The 19,587-nt window shown below is 37.1% G+C and overlaps 1 protein-coding gene across 17 annotated transcripts in view; it reads right to left on the reverse strand.

The window, feature by feature from the left end:
• Positions 1 to 19,278, reverse strand: part of ATRX (ATRX chromatin remodeler) — a 275,615-nt gene extending 256,337 nt beyond the window's left edge. For 8 of the 17 annotated variants that reach the window (XM_060408304.1, XM_060408302.1, XM_060408303.1 and 5 more), the window contains exon 1: positions 19,041 to 19,278. In XM_060408304.1, coding sequence (XP_060264287.1) covers positions 19,041 to 19,060 — 20 coding nt within the window. In that variant the 5' untranslated portion in view covers positions 19,061 to 19,278. Of the gene's footprint in view, positions 1 to 11,831; positions 11,927 to 18,903 lie in introns of those variants that run through there. The other 9 variants (XM_060408299.1, XM_012106954.5, XM_060408298.1 and 6 more) reach the window with 5 other exon arrangements.
• Positions 19,279 to 19,587: the final 309 nt, after the last annotated feature.

Consider the following 19,587-nt stretch of genomic DNA (forward strand, 5'->3'; position numbering starts at 1 on the left):
GCTGCAGTCCACGGGGTCGCAGAGTCGGACACTACTTAGCGACTGAACAACAACAAACAGCTGATTTACAATACTGTGTTAGTTTAGGGCACACAGCATAGTGATTCAGTATTTTTGCAGATTATATTCAATTATAGATTATTACATGATAATGGATACAATTCCCTGTGCTATACAGTATATCTTTGTTATCTATTTTAAATACTGTAGTTTGTATTTGTTAATCCCATACTCCTAATTGGTAACAACTAGTTTGTTTTCTGTTTGAATCTGCTTTCTCTTTTGCTATATATATTAGTTTGTATTATTATTTTTTTAGATTCCACATATAAACAATATCATATAGTATTGTCTTTCTCTGACTTATTTCACTAAGTATCATATTATGTAGGTCCATCCAAGTTGCTGCAAATGGCCATATTTCAACCTTTTACATGGTTGAGTAATATTTCATCACACACACACATGCACACACACATATCTTCTTAATCGAACAGTCTGCTGATATGCACTTTCATCTTATTTTTTTCTAGATATATACTCAAAGGTAGAATTGCTGGATGATAGTTCTATTTTTACTTTTCAAGTAAGCTCAACACTGTTTTCCACAGTAGCTGCACCAATTTACATCCCCATCAACAGTGTACAAGTATTCCCTTTTTAGTGTTATCTTCTTGAGTTTAACATTCACCATATGCTTTTTATCATTTCATTATTGTTGCTTCAAAAGTTGAACATATTACTCTAAAAACATTAAAGTATTTGTTGGTTTTCTATAATGAAAAGACAAAAAAATTAAACAGAAAGCCTTTTCAAATCTGACCCCAACTCCCATCCTTTTCAAGTCTACATTCCATATCCTCTCCAATCACATAATTTCTTTCTGCTCTCAAGGCTCAAGTAAGCGTCCTTTTACCAAGTCTCTAGACTTCTTACCACCTAGAACATCTCCCTTCCTAAAAAACATCACTATCTAGCATTAAGACCCAACTCCATGGCAATTTTTACTGTTTGTTAACATTTCTTGGTTCATATACATACTTAACCATATCACAGAATATTTCAGCCATTTACTCCTCCCCTTAGCTCAGTATTAATTATCTGTGAATCCCTATCATCTAGAATAGTAGTTCTCAAGTGGGAGGACTGTGTCACCCCCATACCATCACCTCCCACAGGAACTATCTGACAACATCTCTAAACATTTTTGCTTGTCACAACTGGTGAAGGGTGGGGAAGGGGGTGTTGTTACTGGTATCTATTGGTAGAGAACAGAGAGTCCATGCACACACAGGACAGCCTCCCACAACAAATAACTACCTGGACCAAAATGTTTATAATGCCAAGTTTGAGAAAAGTTGATCTAAAACAATGCTTGGCTCACAGTAGGCCTCCAAAGTGTTTATCAAAATAGAATTAAACACCAATCAAAGCATTTAGAAATACAAGAAAAAGATACATAACATGGAACAGTATAAGAATAACCAAGATAGTATGAACAATGTGGGCACTCAGGCCCTAGTAGATATCAAGACTTCATAAAAAGCTACACTTATTAAGAAAATGTGGCAGGAGGGATAAATTAGGAGTCTGGGATTAATATATACACACTACTATAGCACAGGGGACTATACTCAATATTTTGTAATAACTCATATGGGAAAAGAATCTGAAAATAAATATAGATAGATAACTGAATCATTTTGTTATACACCTGAAAATACAACACTATAAATCAACTATCCATCTGTCCTTGCTCATGCTGAGTCATATTCAACTCTTTTTAGATCCCATAGACTGCAGCCCACCAGGCTCCTCTGTCCATGGGATTTCCCAGGCAAGAATACTGGAGTGGGTTGCCATTCCCTTCTCTTAGAGATATTTCTGACTGAGAGATCGAACCCACATCTCCTGTGTCTCCTGGCAATGCAGGTAGATTCTTTACCCACTGAGCAACTGGAGAAGCCCAACACTTCAATTTAAAAAAAATTAATTTTAAAGAAAATGTGCCATTGCATAGGGATTAAAACAGACAGACCAAGAACATTATACACAATGGTGGAGTGAGTAACTCCAAAATTGTGTCCCTCTACTGTGGCAACAATTATGCTGGTAAAGACTGTCATCAGAATCAACTTTTTTGGAACTTTAGAATCTTGTAATCAAACCACTATAACCACCAGGGGAGCACTTAATAGAAAAAGCTGCTGAACTTTGAAATGAGAGCACTGTGGTATTTTATTTTATGCACCTACCATGCCTCATTCCTCAGTTAGGTGGTGGCCATGAAGACAGTGGCCTACAATTCTAGCACAACCTGCAGATGTCAAAAGGAATAATACAGACCTTATTCTTAAAGAATGGTAGTTGTGTGTTCTCACCTGTTTGGTGGTTACCTGGCATACTGCATCACAGGTTTCCATTTCTTTCACCCACCTCAGGAGGAAGAACAAGTTCCTGAAATGAGCAACTTTTATACAAAGCATTTAAAGGAAAATATACTATCCACAGTCACCTGGGGCAAGGAATAACAAGCGGGCCAGACACTAGACAGACATAAAAGGATAAGAAAGAAAAAGCTGGACACAGAAAGACATACATAGAAGGAATAGGGACTCTGAAAAGCTCCTACATAGCAGGGAATTTGAAAGGCCACACACACCCAGGGCTGGACACATGCTCAGAAAAGACAGAGGGCCATAAGTGTTCATCTATGGCTGACCTTTAGCCTCCACACAATCAGGCAGGGAGGGCTAGGCAAGAGTTTTAAATGAAATGGCCAAGCACTGAGAAGTGCCCCAATGCCAAGTCAATCTCCAAAGACTGAGAGAGTAGTTTTGTCTGGATTTGGGGTTTTGTCTGTATTTTTTGCTTTGGTGCATTTATGGAAGTTCAGTCAAACCACTAACTGACGAATAATCTACCAGAACAAACACTTCAGTGTCCACACTTGACAAAGAATAGTCATAATAAAAATAGGTTATAAAATTCCCTAAGCAAAAACTACAATCCATAACAAACAGCAAGAACAAATCCTGTGGAGAAGAAAGAATGTTTTCCGAAGTTACCACGTTACAATATTCAAAATGTCCATTTTCAACAAAAAGTTACAAGCATGCAAAGAAATAAAGTACAGCCCATTCACAGAGGAAAAAGAAGATAGTAACAGAATTGCTCCTAAGGAAGCCCAGATGCTGGATTTAGTAGGCAAAGATGTTAAAACAACTGTCCTAAATATACTCACAGAGTTAAAGAAAACCATGAACAAAAAAAATAAATAAATAAAGGAGGGACTTCCCTAGCAGCCCAATGGTTAAGACTCCACACTCCCAATGCAGGGGCACAGGTTCAAACTCTGTTCAAGGAAATAAGATCCCCACACCTCGCAGCATGGCAAAAAAAGAAGAAGAAAAGAATTAAAGGAAAACAGTCTTACCAGGGAAAGAATATTCAGAAAAATAACTACAAAACATAACCAAATAAAATTTTGGGACTGAAAAAGTACAATAGTGAAAAACCCACTATAGAGATTGAGCAGATCATCTGAATAGAGAGAAGAAAAATTCAGTAAACTTAAATAAAGCCCCATTGAGATTACCTAGTATGAGACGCTGAAACAAAATAGGATAAAGAAAAATGAAAAGAGTATGAGAGACCTTTAAGACACCATCAGGCCTACCAACACATTCATAATGAGAGTCACAGATGGAGAGGATAGAGAAAAAAGAATGGAATGAATATTTAAAGAAATAACTGCCAAAAACTTACCAAATTTCATGAAATACATGAATCCAAAAAGCTCAGTTAACTCCAAGCAGGATAGACAGAGATCCATACTGAGACAAAACATAATTAAACTGTCAAAAGTCAAAGAAAAGCTTGAAATCAACAAGACACAGGGTTTTCATTAACAAAATAGTTAAATACCACGGAAACCAGAGAAGAGTGAGATAACATATTTCACACGCTGTGGAAAAAAATGTCAACCAAGAATTCTATATCTAGTAAAGGTATCTTTGAAAAATGCAAAAGAAATGTGCCAAAAAAACAAAAGCTGAGTGAATTCACTGCTGGCATACCTGCTAAACAGAGTCCATTAGGCTGAAATAAAAGAACACCACAGTATAACTCAGAGCTACAGTACAAAATAAACAATGGTAAAAGTTAATACATGGTTAAATGCCAAAGATAGCATTCAGCAAATGGAGGGAGTGGGGGCAATTAGTCAATCTCCTTACTTGAACTGACAATCAAAAACATTCCAAAGGACTTCCTTGGTACTACAGGGGATAAGAATTTGGCTGTCAGTGCAGGGAACACAAGTTTCATCCCTAATCCAGGAAAATTTCACATGTCATGGAACAACTAGGCCAGCGCACCACAACTACTGAGCCCACGTGCCTAGACCTGTGCTCTGCAACAAGAGAAGCCACTGCAACAATAAGCCCACACACCACAACTAGAGAGTAGCTCTCACTAGCCACAATCAGAGAAATCATGTGTGTGGCAACAAAGACCCAGCACACCAAAAGTATATAAACAAAGTTTTAAAAATAAAAGAAGAAAGCAGAGAGATAAAACTTTATGACTTTAGATTTGGCAATGATTTCTTGGATGGTACCAAAAACATACAACAAAAGCAAAAATAGATAACTTGGACTTTATTAAAAGTCAAAACTTTTGTGTATCAAAGAACACTACCAAGAGAGTGAAAAGGCAATCCATAAAATGGGGGAAAGCATTCACAAACTTTATATCTAATAAGGAGTTACTGGAAGAGACTCACTGGAAAAGACCCTGATATGCTGGGAAAGACTGAGGGCAGGAGAAGAGGGCCACACATGATAAGATGGTTGAATGGCATCGTCAACTCAATGGACATGAGTCTGAGCAAATTCCAGGAGATAGTGAAGTACAGGGAAGCCTAGCATGCTGCAGTCCATGGGGTTGCAAAGACTTGGACATGACTGAGTGACTGAACAACAAGGGGTTACTATCAAGAATTATCATTAGAAAAGACCCCGATGCTAGGCAAGATTGATGGCAGGAAGAGAAGGGGATGACAGAGAACACAATGGTTAGATGGTATCACCAATTCAATGGACATGAGTTTGAGCAAGCTCTGGGAGATGGTGAAGGACAAGGAAGCCTGGCATGCTGCAGTCCACATGGTCACAAAGAGTTGGACACGACTGAGTGACTGAACAACTAAAAAAAAATCATAAAATGTGCAGAAGACTTCAATAGACATTTGTCCAAAGAAGACAAACAAAGGGCCAATAAGCACATGTTAAAAGATGATCTGTATTAGGGAAATACAAAGCAAAACCACAATGAAAAAACACTTCACATCCATTAGGATGACTGCTATCAAAAAAAATTTTAAATAAAAGCCATTTTTTGAAAGAATCTAGAGAAATTAGAACCCTTATACGTTGCAGGCAGGAATGTAAAATAGTGCAGCCACAGAGAAAAACAGTTTGGTAGTTCCCCAAGAGATTAAAGATAGAAATACACTTCAAGGTATATGCCTGAAAGAACTAAAAACAGGGATTCAAACACACATTTGCACACTGAAGTTTACATTAGCATTATGCACAATGGCCAAAAGATAAGAAACATCCCAAATGCCTATCAACATATAAACAGATAAACTAAATGTGGTACATACATATAATGAATGGAATCTTATTTGGCCTTAAAAAGAAATGAAATTCTGATACATGCTGCAAAATGGATAAATAAGGACACTATGCTAAGTGAAATAAGCCAAACAAAAAAGGAAAAATATTGTACAATTCCACTTATTCAGAGGTATCAAGAAGAGTCAAATTCACACAGAAAGTAGAACAGTAGTACCAAGGTTTAAGGGAAAGGGGACTGGGGAATTGTTTAATACATATGGAGTTTTAGTTTGAGATGATGAAAAGATCTGCAGATAGTGGTGATGTTTGTACAACAATGTGATTTATGTAAGGCCACTAAATTGTACATTTCAGTTCAGTTCAGTCGCTCAGTCATGTCCAACTCTTTGCGACCCCATGAATAGCAGAACGCCAGGCCTCCCTGTCCATCACCAACTCCCAGAGTTCACTCAGACTCACACCCATCAAGTCAGTGATGCCATCCAGCCATCTCATCCTCTGTCGTCCCCTTCTCCTCCTGCCCCCAATCCCTCCCAGCATCAGAGTATTTTCCAATGAGTCAACTCTTCACATAAGATGGCCAAAGTACTGGAGTTTCAGCTTTGGCATCATTCCTTCCAAAAGAACACCCAGGGCTGATCTCCTTTAGAATGGACTGGTTGGATCTCCTTGCAGTCCAAGGGACTCTCAAGAGTCTTCTCCAACACCACCGTTCATGGTTAAATTAGTACAGTTTGTCAATTTTATCACAATTAAATAAAGCCAAAATCTTGAGGTTTTATTGCAGGTCCTACAAGATCTTAGCCCCTGTTTTTTGAATGGCCTTCCCTCCTACTAGGATAGAGTCTTGTAAAAAATTTTAATGTTCCACCTTAGGGCATTTGCCTTGATCAATAACACTGAATACTTAAAATGGAAATGGCATCTTATTTAATGTTGACTGATTCAATTTCTTCTACTTTTAACATCCATTTTTCAGAAGGTAATCATCAAGATTCAGAGAGACTAAGCAAGTTTCCAAAGTAAGCATGGAATTGAGTTAAGATTTTAACAAAGTATTTCTTACCATTAAGCAATACTGACTTTTATGCTATGACAGAGCTGTATTCTCCGTAGTGCAGATACTTGCAAATGTGTAGAAGAATCCACAAAACGAATTAACAGTACATAGTAAACTTTATTCACTATTAGTAAAGAAATTATTTCTCATATTCATCTCCTGTCCCTAATCATATTTTACACAGTTTATAATCTAATACTAAAAATGTCTTGGTTGGATCTATTTTTTTATATTGAGTAGTTGTTCAGTTACTAAGTCGTGTCTGACTCTTTGCAACCCCATGAACTGTGGCACACCAGGCTTCCCTATCCTTCATCATCTCCCAGAGTTTGTTCAAATTCATGTCCATTGAGTCCGTGATGCCATCCAACCATCTTGTCCTCTGTCACCCCCTTTTCCTCCTGACCTCAAACTTTCCCAGCATCAGGGTCTCTTCCAATAAGTTGGTTCTCCACATCAAATAGCCAAAGTATTGGAGCTTCAGATTCTGCATCAGTCCTTCCAATTAATATTCAGGGTTGGTTTCCTTTAGGATTGATGGTTTGACTTCCTTGCAGTCAAAGGGACTCTCAAGAGTCTTCTCCAACACTACAGTTCAAAAGCATCAATTCTTCAGCACTCAGCCTTCTTCATGGTCCAACTCTAATATCCATACATGACTACTGGAAAAACCATAGCTTTGACTATATGGACCTTTGTCAGCAAAGTGATGTCTCTGCTTTTTAATATACTGTCTAGGCTTGTCATAGCTTTTCTTCCAAAGAGCAAGCGTCTTTTAATTTCACGGCTGTAGTCACCATTCATAGTGATTTTGTAGCCCAAGAAAATAAAGTCTCTCACTGTTTCCATTGTTTCCCCATCTATTTGCCATGAAGTGATGGAAGTGGATGCCATGATCTTCATTTTTTGAATGCTGAGTTTCAAGCCAGCTTTTTCACTCTCACCTTTTACCTTCATCAAGAAGTCCTATAGCTCTTTGTCACTTTCTGCCATAAGGGTGGTATCACCTGCAAATCTGAGGTTGTTGATATTTCTCCTGGCAATCTTGATTCCAGCTTGTGCTTCATCCAGCCTGGCAGTTTGCATGGTGTACTCTGCATATAAGTTAAATAAGCAGGGTGACAATATACAGTGTTGACGTACTCCTTGCCCAATTTTGAACCAGTGAGTTGTTCCATGTCCAATTCTAACTGCCTTCTTGACCTGCTTGGTCTTTTTAAACAAGACCAAAATATTTTTAAACAGATTCCAAATAAACTTGCTTAAATAAAAAAAAATAAAATAAACCACAGTGAGATATCACTTTAATATATATCACTCATTATAGCGGTCATAATTTTTTAAATAAAACAGAAAATAACACATGCTGCCAAGGATGTGGCAAAATTAAAACTTTCATACATTGTGGTAGAAATGTTAAGATGTGCCACTGTAGAAAATAGTTTGGCTTTCCTCAGTAAGTTAAACAGAGAGCAGCCAAATAGCTCAGCAAATTCTACTCCTTGGTATATACCCAAGAGATATGAACACACATGTCCAAATAAAAACATATACCGAAATATTCACAGTAGCACTACTTACAACATCCAAAAGGTAAAAACAATCTAAAAGCCTATCAACTGACGAACAGGTAAACAAATGTAGGATATCCTAATAAAATATTATTCAGGCATAAAAAAGGAATTAAGTATTGATACATGATTCAATATGGATAAATCTTCATATTATACAGTTTCTCCTATATGAAAACTTCAGAATACCCAAATCCATCGAGCTAGAAAGAAAGTACATTAGTGTTTGCAAGGGGAATGGAGAAGTAGTATTGGCAGATATATGGTTCCTTTGTGGGGGGTAAAAGAAATGTTTGGGAATTAGATAATGATGGTTGCACAACACTGTACTTAATGTCACTAAATTATACACTCTTGAGTGGTTAAAATGTTAAAATATTTAAGAAAGAATGGAGGACTTAACAAATTATGACCTATTGTTTTAAATACAAAGATACAAATGCTCTAATGCAGATAAAAGTTATAAATCTGAGTAATAAAGCAGCAACATTTGAACAAGACCTACATTTTACCTTAATATGTATAAATGGTGATCTCTAAGAAACATTCAAAGATTTTTAATTGCAATAACTACATTCATGTGGGCCAAACCAGTAATTCCCAGTAGGAACTTCAAGAAATGCTTCCTTCTGTTTGGCACAGTGATTAAATACAGTCCATTTCATCAATATGCCATATCCAATCCCCATTCAACAGCAGAGTCTTCAAATGGAGACAGAAGGCAAAAAATGTGGTAAGAGCAAGAAAGTAAAGCAAAAAGTTTTATTCTGTTGTGAGCGGTTACAAGAAAAGGGTCTTTAGGAGAGAACTGGCATTCTCTCTCTCTGCAAAAGGAAAAGTTACAATTTTTAAAAGTTTAGGTTTTACAGGCAGAACATCAGAAAATCAGACCCGATTCCAGAATTCATTCTTCAAGTCAAGTAGCCCTAGCTCCCATCCAGAATAATCAGGTGAATGTTTAGAATTCAGATTTGAGAGACAAATCACGGAAAACGGTATTAAGTGGATGGCAATACTTAACAAATAAAAGTTATTTAAATCTTTTAATATTATATTTGGAATGGGGAAGGGGGGGAAGTATACCTAAAAGTCATTATTATCTGCCTTGAAATTCCATCTTTGCCCAAGTTCATTCTACTTCAATTCAAGTACTAAACTACTATATTATCATACCTATAATGTCTCAGTTGATACTTAGCTTGTGCTATTATTTTAGGGGGTAAGAGGTGGGAGTTAGAGGTATATGACTATATTCTCCTAAATTTACAGTCATTCCTCAGTAACTATGGGGATTGGTTCCAGGACTCCCCCATTACCAAAATCTGAGGATGCCTAAGACCCTTATATAAAATGGCAAAGTATTTGCATATAACCTATGATCTTCTTCACCTATACTTTAAAACTTATCTAGAATATTTATAATGCCTAATATAATATAATTGGTATCTAAGTAATTGCCTATGTGTTTCAAATTCAAGTTTTGCTCTTTGGTACTCTGAAATTTTTTCCCCAAATATTTTCAATCGAGTTTGTTTAAATCTGCTGATGCAGAATCCACAGATTTGGCATAACTGAGCATGGATTCAAGTATCTGTCACCCCCATGCTCAAAATATTCAGAGGCTTCCCATGTTTATAAATAAGGATAAGGTACAAACCCCTAAGCAAGAATTTGAAGCTTTCTGCAAAATAATTCACACATGACTTTCCAATCTTATCTAACCACAACTCTTACCTCAAAGAAGGTTCTCTTTCCCCTCTTCACCCACTGAACATTCTTTTACTTCTCTTTAACAGCAACACATTCTCCTTATAATTTCTTCTTTAAAACCCAAGAGTACTCCCTACTGGAGTGTAAACTCCTCAAAGAAGGAAACTGGTCTGAGTTCATCTCTTTTTTTCTTTATGAGAAAAAAAACAAATTGCCTTGAACAGAGGAATACTAAATGTTTATGTAAATGATGATAATGCTTGCTCAGGGATTCCTTAAAAGAAAAGAATAGTGGTTTGTTGAGTATTTTTTAAAAGCTCTGAAGTCATTTAGTACCATAAAATATTTTTCTTCTATCTCTAAACTGAAATATTCAATAAGCTCTCTTGGATGCTCTACATTCAGCCTTCGGAAGAAGTGTATTATTTCATATACTTAACAGGTCCAGTCACTTTAATATGAAACATTCATTCTTAATTCTTGTAGATACTCAGAAAACACAGTGAAAATTCATAAATAGGGTGTTTTGATTTGAATGCTGGGGGTACCTGAGGAAAGTTAGAAATGGGAAAGGCAAAAAAATAAAAGGTGGGCAAATTCTCTCTAACTCTATAGAAATTAACCAAACCTAGCTTTAAAATCTCTAAATTGGGCTGATAATATTAGTGTTAAAAGTAAAAACATTTTAAAATCCAGTAAAAGCAAAGATGTGCCCCCTGATAAAATGTGCCAAGAAAAGCATATCACTTCATACTATTTCTAGCAAAATACACGGCCACAGGGAAACATCAGACAAACCCAAATTTACTGGCCAGTGTTCTTCAAAAAATGGGATAGAAAGGGATAAAAAGGTAAAGTGAACTGCTCCAGATTTAAAAAGATTAAAGAAACATGAAAACAAAATGCAATGCCTGTTCCAGAACTGGATCCTGGACCAGAAAAAAGAAATCGTTGTTTTTCACTATGACAGACATTAAGAATCAACTGGCAAAATGTGAGTAAGGTCTGTAGGTTAGAAATAGTATTGTATCAAAGTTAATTTCTAACTTTGCTAATTATAATGAGGTTATATAGAAGAATATTCCTATTTGGGGGAAACTTTTAATTTTGAAATATAGTAAAAAGGCAATGATTATTCTTTATCTGGTTGAAGGTAGGATCAAATTCATCACCCAAGGTTATAGTTATAAAAAACATTTCAAAAAATCATTCAATGAAACAGTACAGGAGATGAATAATATATTGACTAGAAAGTTATTTTAAGTATCTTTGATTCATGGATAGACATTTTTAAAATATCATTTATAAAAACATCAAAACATCTTTTTTGAGCGGGGGGGGGACTACAAGCGAAAATGCAAATTAGTACAGATTTTTTTTAAGTATAAAGTAAGGTCCATGGGGTGCCTTAACTTGTCTTGTACACATAAGCAGTACTTAGAACAGTTCCTGGCACATGGTAATAGTAATTATTAACAACTAATTTTTGAGTAATTATCATGTCACACTAACCTAAGTGTTTTGGGTCCACTAACTCACTTAAACTTCACACAGTCCAAGAAATATTTGGGGAATGAATCAATACTTTTTGCAGGATGACAATTAGTCAATTCTGCAATGACATGAGCTCCTAAAAATCACCAGGTAATGCAAAATTATACAATGAACACCATAGGACTCTGGGAGGAAATGGGATTAGAAGCACAACACTCCAAAAACTTCATCAGTGACACATATTTTAAAAAAGACAAAAACCTAATAGAAATAGTAGCACAATTTTACACAGTTTACATACATTAAGTGATTAAGAAATACACAAGTACAACAATAAATATGGCACTTTACCTTGAAAAAGACCTGAAGTTTGCTTGTGGAAGTGGGCATCAGAAGGGTTGCAGCTCATGAATTATTGTGAAGTGATGGAAGGAGGGTTATCTGAAATCGGATGGAAAATTGTAACAATAGATGTGGATGGGTGTGGCTCATAACACAAGGGGTGAACTGAGGTAGCTGATAGAGGTCTGAGGCATGTGCCTATATATGCATGTATTTTAATGCAGCTCAGTTCAGCTTCCTGCATTTACCTAGGGCAAACTTTCTATAAAGGGCCAGAGAGTAAATATTTTAGGCTTTGTGGGCCATTGGGTCTCTGTTGCAACTATCCAATTCTGAGACTCTGCTATAAAAACAGCCACAGGACAATGTAAACAAATGAGTTTGGTGTGTTCCAACAAAACTTTATTTACAAAAACAGGTCACTGTGGTGGCCATAGTTTGCTGAACCTTGACCCTGTAAACAAAATCCTGAATAAGCAAATACAAATTTTGTCTTATGCTCAAATTGTTACCCACTGTATCAATCTTGTTGGAACAAATGAACTTTTTTTTTTTCAAAACAAACATTATAGCAGAGCTAAATTTGGAATGCTATCAAATAAACCAAAAAATAACTGATATATTCAAATAAGCAAAATAAATCCAATATTACTAAAAAATTAAAAAAAAACTATTTTTGATTTTGGATTTTAGAAATCAAATGTTACCCAAAAGTCAACTGACAAATGACCAAAATAAAGACAACTAATGATACATTTTGAATGCTTGTCATTCAAAATCTGTGCACTAAATTCTACACAATCTTTAAGAAAAATGGGTTATGCTTTTAACAGCTCTGCTGAACTAAAATTATCAGGCTCAGTCACAAGCTTTTATAAGATCATCAAGCCATAAAAGTTAACATACAAACTTCACTATAAGATAAGTTCTAAAGATCTGATATACAGTATACAGCATGGTGACTCTAGATAACAACACTGTATTATATCCTTGAAAGTTGCCAAAGAGTAGATCTTAAATGTTCTCTCCACAACAATAATTTTAAAAAAGGTAATTATTGTAGCAGTCACTTCAAAGTATATATGCATAACATAACATCACACTGTATACCTTAAATTTACACAATGCTGTATGTCAATTATATCTCAATAAAGCTGGAAAAAAATACTAGTTGCCAACTAGTTATACAATTATTTGCCCAGGAATTGAGTTAAAGATTCTAAGTTTACCTCCTTTCAGTTAGAAAACTCTAATATACATAACATTTCTTTGCTCAAGCTGCTATACCTCACATCTGAAATCCTTCTCCAGTCTTCTTTGTCAAAAATGTATGTATCCTCCAAGAGCACATTGAAATACTATCTCTAAGCCTTTCCTGGACCCCATTAGAAATGTCTTCCTACTTTAAACTCCCACAGCAACTAAGTTTTTACCCAACGCAGCATTTAGCCCTTTATATCCTGCTTCAAATTTATTTGTGAACATATCTTATTTCCTCTGCTATGTAGAAAATAAGACTAATCTTTAGCCATACTAATCCCCCTGTTGGACTGCCCTTTTTCATAGTCAATGCCTAACTGCTAACTTATCTTCAAGACCCAATACAGATATCATCTCCTCTGCAAAATTTTGCTAGACATCCCCCAAATTAGGCTTTTCTTCATTCTGATCCCTAGCACAACCAATAGATCTCCATTTTAGCATTGCTCTGTAAATGTTTATTTACTATTTCCCTCCTTAGGTTAAAAATGCTTTAAGGGGGCAGGAATTTTGTCTTTTACCCTTTGCATATGCTAGAACAGTGCCTAGCACCTAGTTGATACTCACATTGATCAATGAATAAAGCACCCCCCCCAAAAAAATGGAGCATAGGGTATATACACATGAATACCATTGCCATACAGTGATTTCTTAAACAAATATTATATGTAACACTTAACAAGAAAACTGGACTATTGATACCAAGAATGGCTACCGTACATCTTAAAATCGTAAGTTTTAAGGCAAACAAATTCAAGAAAGATATTTTCCCTCATTACTTCTCCCTACTCCCAAAAAGGCAAAGTCAAAAAATGATAGACACTAACATAAATAGGACTTTTAATAACTTTATGGACCATCTAGTACAAATTCATTCTGCAAATGATAAAGCAGAGGCCTAGAAAGGATACATGATTTGTTTACAATCAGTTGAGCAATAGAGCTGCAACTAGAAAACCTAGGTTTGGCTCAGAGTTAAGCATTCATTCCTCCACAACCAGCAGATCTAGTCTCAGGAACTCTTTACACTCCTAAAACACTTAAAAATTAACAAAGATCCCCAAAGAGCCTTTAGTCTATTGTCTTGTAAGAACCGCTGTTATGACCATGTGCAGAGAGATCCTACTTAGACACTCCTTTTACTGCCCTGTTATATTCAGCATTCCTAAAGGAAGATCTATATTTCATTTCCCATGGCTTAACCCATCTGAACAGCTTCTGCCAATGTCCAAAGATAACATAAAAGGTCTGGAGAAAACAGACTTCTTGCAAATCCAAGAACTGCCTGTATTCTGTCACCCAATCTAAACTTATTCAGATTTCAAAACTGAAATAGGCACATAAACACAATTTCTTACCAAAAAAATTATTTCACATACCTAAATCTATCTACAAATACCTTTAAGTACTATACTTATCTTATCTCTAGAAATTAAATATAAAACTGAAAGCTCATGATCAACTGTGCCAAGAGATGCCAATAATGGGCAGTGGTCTGATCACAATTAAAATTTAAAAAGTCTTTCTTTTCACCCCCAGCAATAACATAACCAAAGAACTGACATTTACAATACTTTTCATTAGCACAGGGAACACTACTCAATGCTCTATGGTGACCTAGATAGGAAAGAAATCTTAAGAAGAGTGGATATATGTATAACTGATTCACTTAGAAACTAATACAACATTGTAAAGCAACTATACTTCATAAAAAATTAATTTAAAAAATTGTTTAAACCCTTTATAAAATTTGCATGTACTCCCCTGCCACAGGCCTGGCTTAATGCTTTCCGCAGAGTGGGAATGCACATATTTCACAGATAACATTTTTAAAAAATTAGGCTAGTATGCAACTGATTGTAGACTATCACAATAACAGACACTTTCTAAGTCATTTTCTCAACATCTCTCAATTTAGACAACTTCTACTTTTTAAAATTTAAGACCAATGACTAGTTATACTGCTTTCAGCTTTTCAAGTAAGAAATTGCCATACGGTTCAGAATGACAAGTCTATCAAATCTCTAAGATCTTTACATGAAAATAAATGAAAGTTTATCTGTCAATAAGAGGCTGATCTTTCAGGTCAAAAAAATGAAGAAACAATCTTATTGAAAACAAAAACAAATAAAAAATTATTTAAAAACAGTAACAAAAATTTTACTGAGCCACTGATTTTTCAATGTATATTTGTCCTTCGGTATCCACACAGGGTATCTTGATTCCAAGATCCACCATAGATACCAAAATATGAAGATGCTCAAGTCCCATAGTCAGCCCTCCATATCCTCAGTTTTGCATCCTGGGATTCAACCAACCACAGACTGAAATCCCCAGTACTGAATGGAGGAACACAGTGAAGTGAAGTGAAGTGAAGTGGCTCAGTTGTGCCTGACTCTTTGCGACCCCATGGACAGTAGCCTGCACCAAGCTCCTCCATCCATGGGATTTTCTAGGCAAGAGTCCTGGAGTAGGTTGCCGTTTCTTTCTCCAGGGAATCTTCCCAACCCAGGGATCAAACCCAGGTCCTCCACATTGTAGACAGACGCTTTACCGTCTGAGTCACCAGGGAAGTCCCAACATAAGATTTAGCCAAATCACCAATTCATGTTCCTCCCTCTTGCCTTTTGGCTATTTTTTCACCACAGAATCCCAGAAATGTTCCTTTTTATAAAATGTAAGTAAAAATCAGAAACTAATCTTTGCTCCTATTTTTAAGTGCCAAAGGATCTGATAAAAGAGAAAATCTGGAACAATTCCCTAAAATAACATTAATGACAATGTATAGAATTGTTCATATTATTTCTGCCTCACATATAAGAAAATCAAGAATGATTTAAGATATAAAATAGATAACTAATAAGAACCTGCTGTAAGGAACAGGGAACTCTACTCAATTCTCTGTAATGGCTGATATGGGAAAATAATCTTTAAAAAAGAGTGGATATATGTATATGTATAAATGATTCACTTTCCTGTACACCTGAAACTAACACAACATTGTAAATCAACTATACTCTAATAAAAGTTTTTTTTTAAAAAGAGTGGTATTGTGGATTTAACTCACTCAAGCATTACCTGTCAGATTATCCTTCACCTATGATTATGACTTGAGATGAATAACACTTCATACTGAGACAGTTCTGAACACCCACTTGGATCTCTTTCATAGTAAATAATCAGAGAGCATCACACTTTTTAAAATTAATTCTTTATATCTATTATATGTATTCTTTGCAAGGGGGTTTTCACATAGCTTAAGATTCTCCTGAAATTAAATGTTTCAGTTATCTTACTATTTCATATGAACATAAAAGGCAAAATATTATAAACACCTACAAACTCAAAGACCTACAACAAATGACAATAGCAGCTAACATGAACTTCTTCCATTGTAATACTTGAACTAAATTAAAATGGTCATAATCACGTTCTTTCTGGTAGCTCAAGGAGGTATTAATGTCTTGTGGTTAAGAACATAAGCTCTGGAGTCAAGACTCAGTTCAATTCCAGCTCCATCGATTACAATTTATATAACTGATCAATTTCTTTGCTCTCTCTATGCCTCACTTTTCTCATCTGTAAAACAGGGAACACCAAGTACTTATTCCATAGAGCTGTTTTGAAAATTAATTAAAATTACAAAGGTAAAGGTCAACAATAAGCACTCAATTTTAGTTATGATTATTATTCTTACACCAATATATACAAAAATTCAAGGCCCATAAGAAAAACTGACCCTCACATAAACTAATTCTATTCAGAATGTTTATACATAATTAATTTGTTCACCCTAAAAGAAAGGGAGAAAATCCAAGTTCAACCTACAATTTTAAATGCAGACTTTCTGAGATTTAGTAAAACCTAAAGGTCATATTTTGGAGAAGGCAATGGCAACCCACTCCAGTGTTCTTGCCTGGAGAATCTCTATTTAACTGTAAGGTACACCCTTCATGTATAGCAACATGGGCACCTGATAATAACTAGCGAACAAGTTGTACTGGGTACCTCTAATGTGCCCAATATCAATTAAATAAAGGCTTACTGCACTCAGAACAATGAACACAAAGTCAGAAAACAAAGCCACAATCTTTACACAACTAGGGATCTACAATCTGAGAACTAAAGTCCATTTTTTCCCCCTCAAAGGAAGGAACACATCTTCCATCTACTGCTTGTTAATGCAGAAAATAGACATATAAGTATCATAGGTTCATTACCAAATTCTATACACTAGCTAAAATGCTCTAAAAACATACATGCATGTGTGTGTGCTAACTGGCTTCAGTCGCGTCCGACTCTTGCGACCCTTTGGACTGTAGCCCACCAGGCTCCTCTGCCCATGGGATTCTCCAGGCAAGAATACTGGAGTGGGTTGCCATGCCCTCCTCCAGGGGATCTTCCTCATCCAGGGATTGAACCAGCGTCTCTTATGTCTGCTGCATTAGCAGACAGGTTCTTTACAACTAGCGCCACCTGGGAAGCCCAAAAACATACATAAAAAGATAAAGTGAAGTCGCTCAGTCGTGTCCAACTCTTTGCGACCCCATGGACTATAGCCTACCAGGCTCCTCCGTCCATGGGATTTCCAGGCAAGAGCACTGGAGTGGGTTGCCATTTCCTTCTCCAGAGGATCTTCCCGACCCAAGCATCAAACCCAGGTCTCCTGCATTGTAGGCATATGCTTTGCCATCTGAGCCACCAAGGAAATAAAAACATACATACCTGTATACTATTAAGATGGTGGATACATACACACACATATATACACATACATAAATATATACGATCCTAATAGTTACTCAAAATCACATTTTGCCAACTACATATGAACTTCTGATCTATGCTCCCTGTAATTTTACTTTGCCATTAGGAGCCAAGAATACAACAGTGAAAAAATTACTGTATTCACAAGGGATGAAAAGTCAAATATCAACTGCCTGAAAAGCAAGCCATTCACCTGTGTAAAAGTGGTATACATTTCATATTAACAACCCATATTTTTAGACACTATCAAGAGCCAAATTAGAAGCACAAGAGAAAAGCAGCCTCAACCTAATAATAAACGTGCTTGATTAGTAAGAGATGGCCTGCCAGTCACCGCTTCCTTGGAATAGATTTTATTTCCCATCAAACCAAGTTAACGTGTTCCCCATCCCTCTTGGAATAAATAAATAAACAAAAATAAGGCCTAATTATTTTTGCTCAAAATTTGCCCATAAAATGGAGACACATCTGATGACTGCCTTACCACCCATTAAAGCTGGACCACACAAAAAGTAGTACACTGGGGTCCTCTGGAAGCAAAACCCTGCGTTATTACCCCTTTGCCTTCAAGATAAATCCAGGGCTACTCCTCAGGATCTGGAATAGAGAAGGAACCCTGGCAAGACCCACCCATTCACCCCCCAAAATGGGCTTGTCCCCAGGGTTTGCAGAAAAAAATAAAATTCCCGCAAGGCCGGGGTATTCCCGTCTCCAGCAGTACAAACGCCACTGGGTCTTCCCAGGATTTCACATCCTCCCCACCGCCCCTCCCCCTCCTCCCACCTCTCGCCCCTCTTCTGCCTACCCCCTACCCTCTCTTCTTACCCACGCGGTTTCTAGGCCCAAAGATTAGGAAGAATTATCAGGATACCAAAAACCGCCTCCCACTTGGGGGTTTCAGTTCCACAGGCAGCGAAGAATAAACAGAGGAATTCACCTAAGCTCCGCGGGTTTGGAGAGGCTTGAGAAAGCGCCCGACAAACCAGGCCGCGCCCCCAGTCAACCCCTACCCCCCCACACCGCGGACTGGAGCCTACTTCCGAACCCTCCTCACCTAAAGAGAAAACGATGCCTCTTTCCGCTCAGCAAAACACAGGCCTAACCCACCAAGCCAAAGCTTTCCCAAACACCAGGTTTAGAAAACGCGTAGGCCGAGACAGCTGGGACCTGTGAGACGGAGTTGTGTTTTACCTCATGGGCTCAGCGGTCATGTTTTCGCTTCTACGCCCTGTAGGATTCAGCGACCGTAGGGCGCGACTCTGCCCTCCCCGGCGCGCAGTTAGGGTAGAATGCACTGGACCCTTAGTCGTCACTAGATCTGGCGCTGGATCCTCCCCACAGCTCAAAGGCCGGCACCGCTGCCACCGCCGCAGGAGCCGCGGAAACAAAGCGACGCTGCCGCCGCCGCCATTTTGTTGGGCCGAGGCTCAGGCAGCAGAATTGGCGCGTCCTCCCTCTTCCTCTTTCAGTCACCCATTGGCTATCTTATCTGCAGTGCAGATTCTTATTGGCTACAGAAATTCACCTTCTTTGGGGGCCTGTTGCTAAGGGGGTCTACGTCATTTGATCCCCTCCGCCTTTTCATTGGGGGTCTAATTCAGTCCCATTGACTTGAAAAGTGCTAGTGACGTATTTTGACTTTATTGTGAAAATGCTTTTTAATCCATCCTCTTTTCCCTGACATATTGACAAAACAATAACAACAACATATGTTTATTGAGCGTTTAATATATACCCA

This window comes from Ovis aries, chromosome X (genome assembly GCF_016772045.2).
Source record: "Ovis aries strain OAR_USU_Benz2616 breed Rambouillet chromosome X, ARS-UI_Ramb_v3.0, whole genome shotgun sequence".
Classification (NCBI taxonomy): domain Eukaryota; kingdom Metazoa; phylum Chordata; class Mammalia; order Artiodactyla; family Bovidae; genus Ovis; species Ovis aries.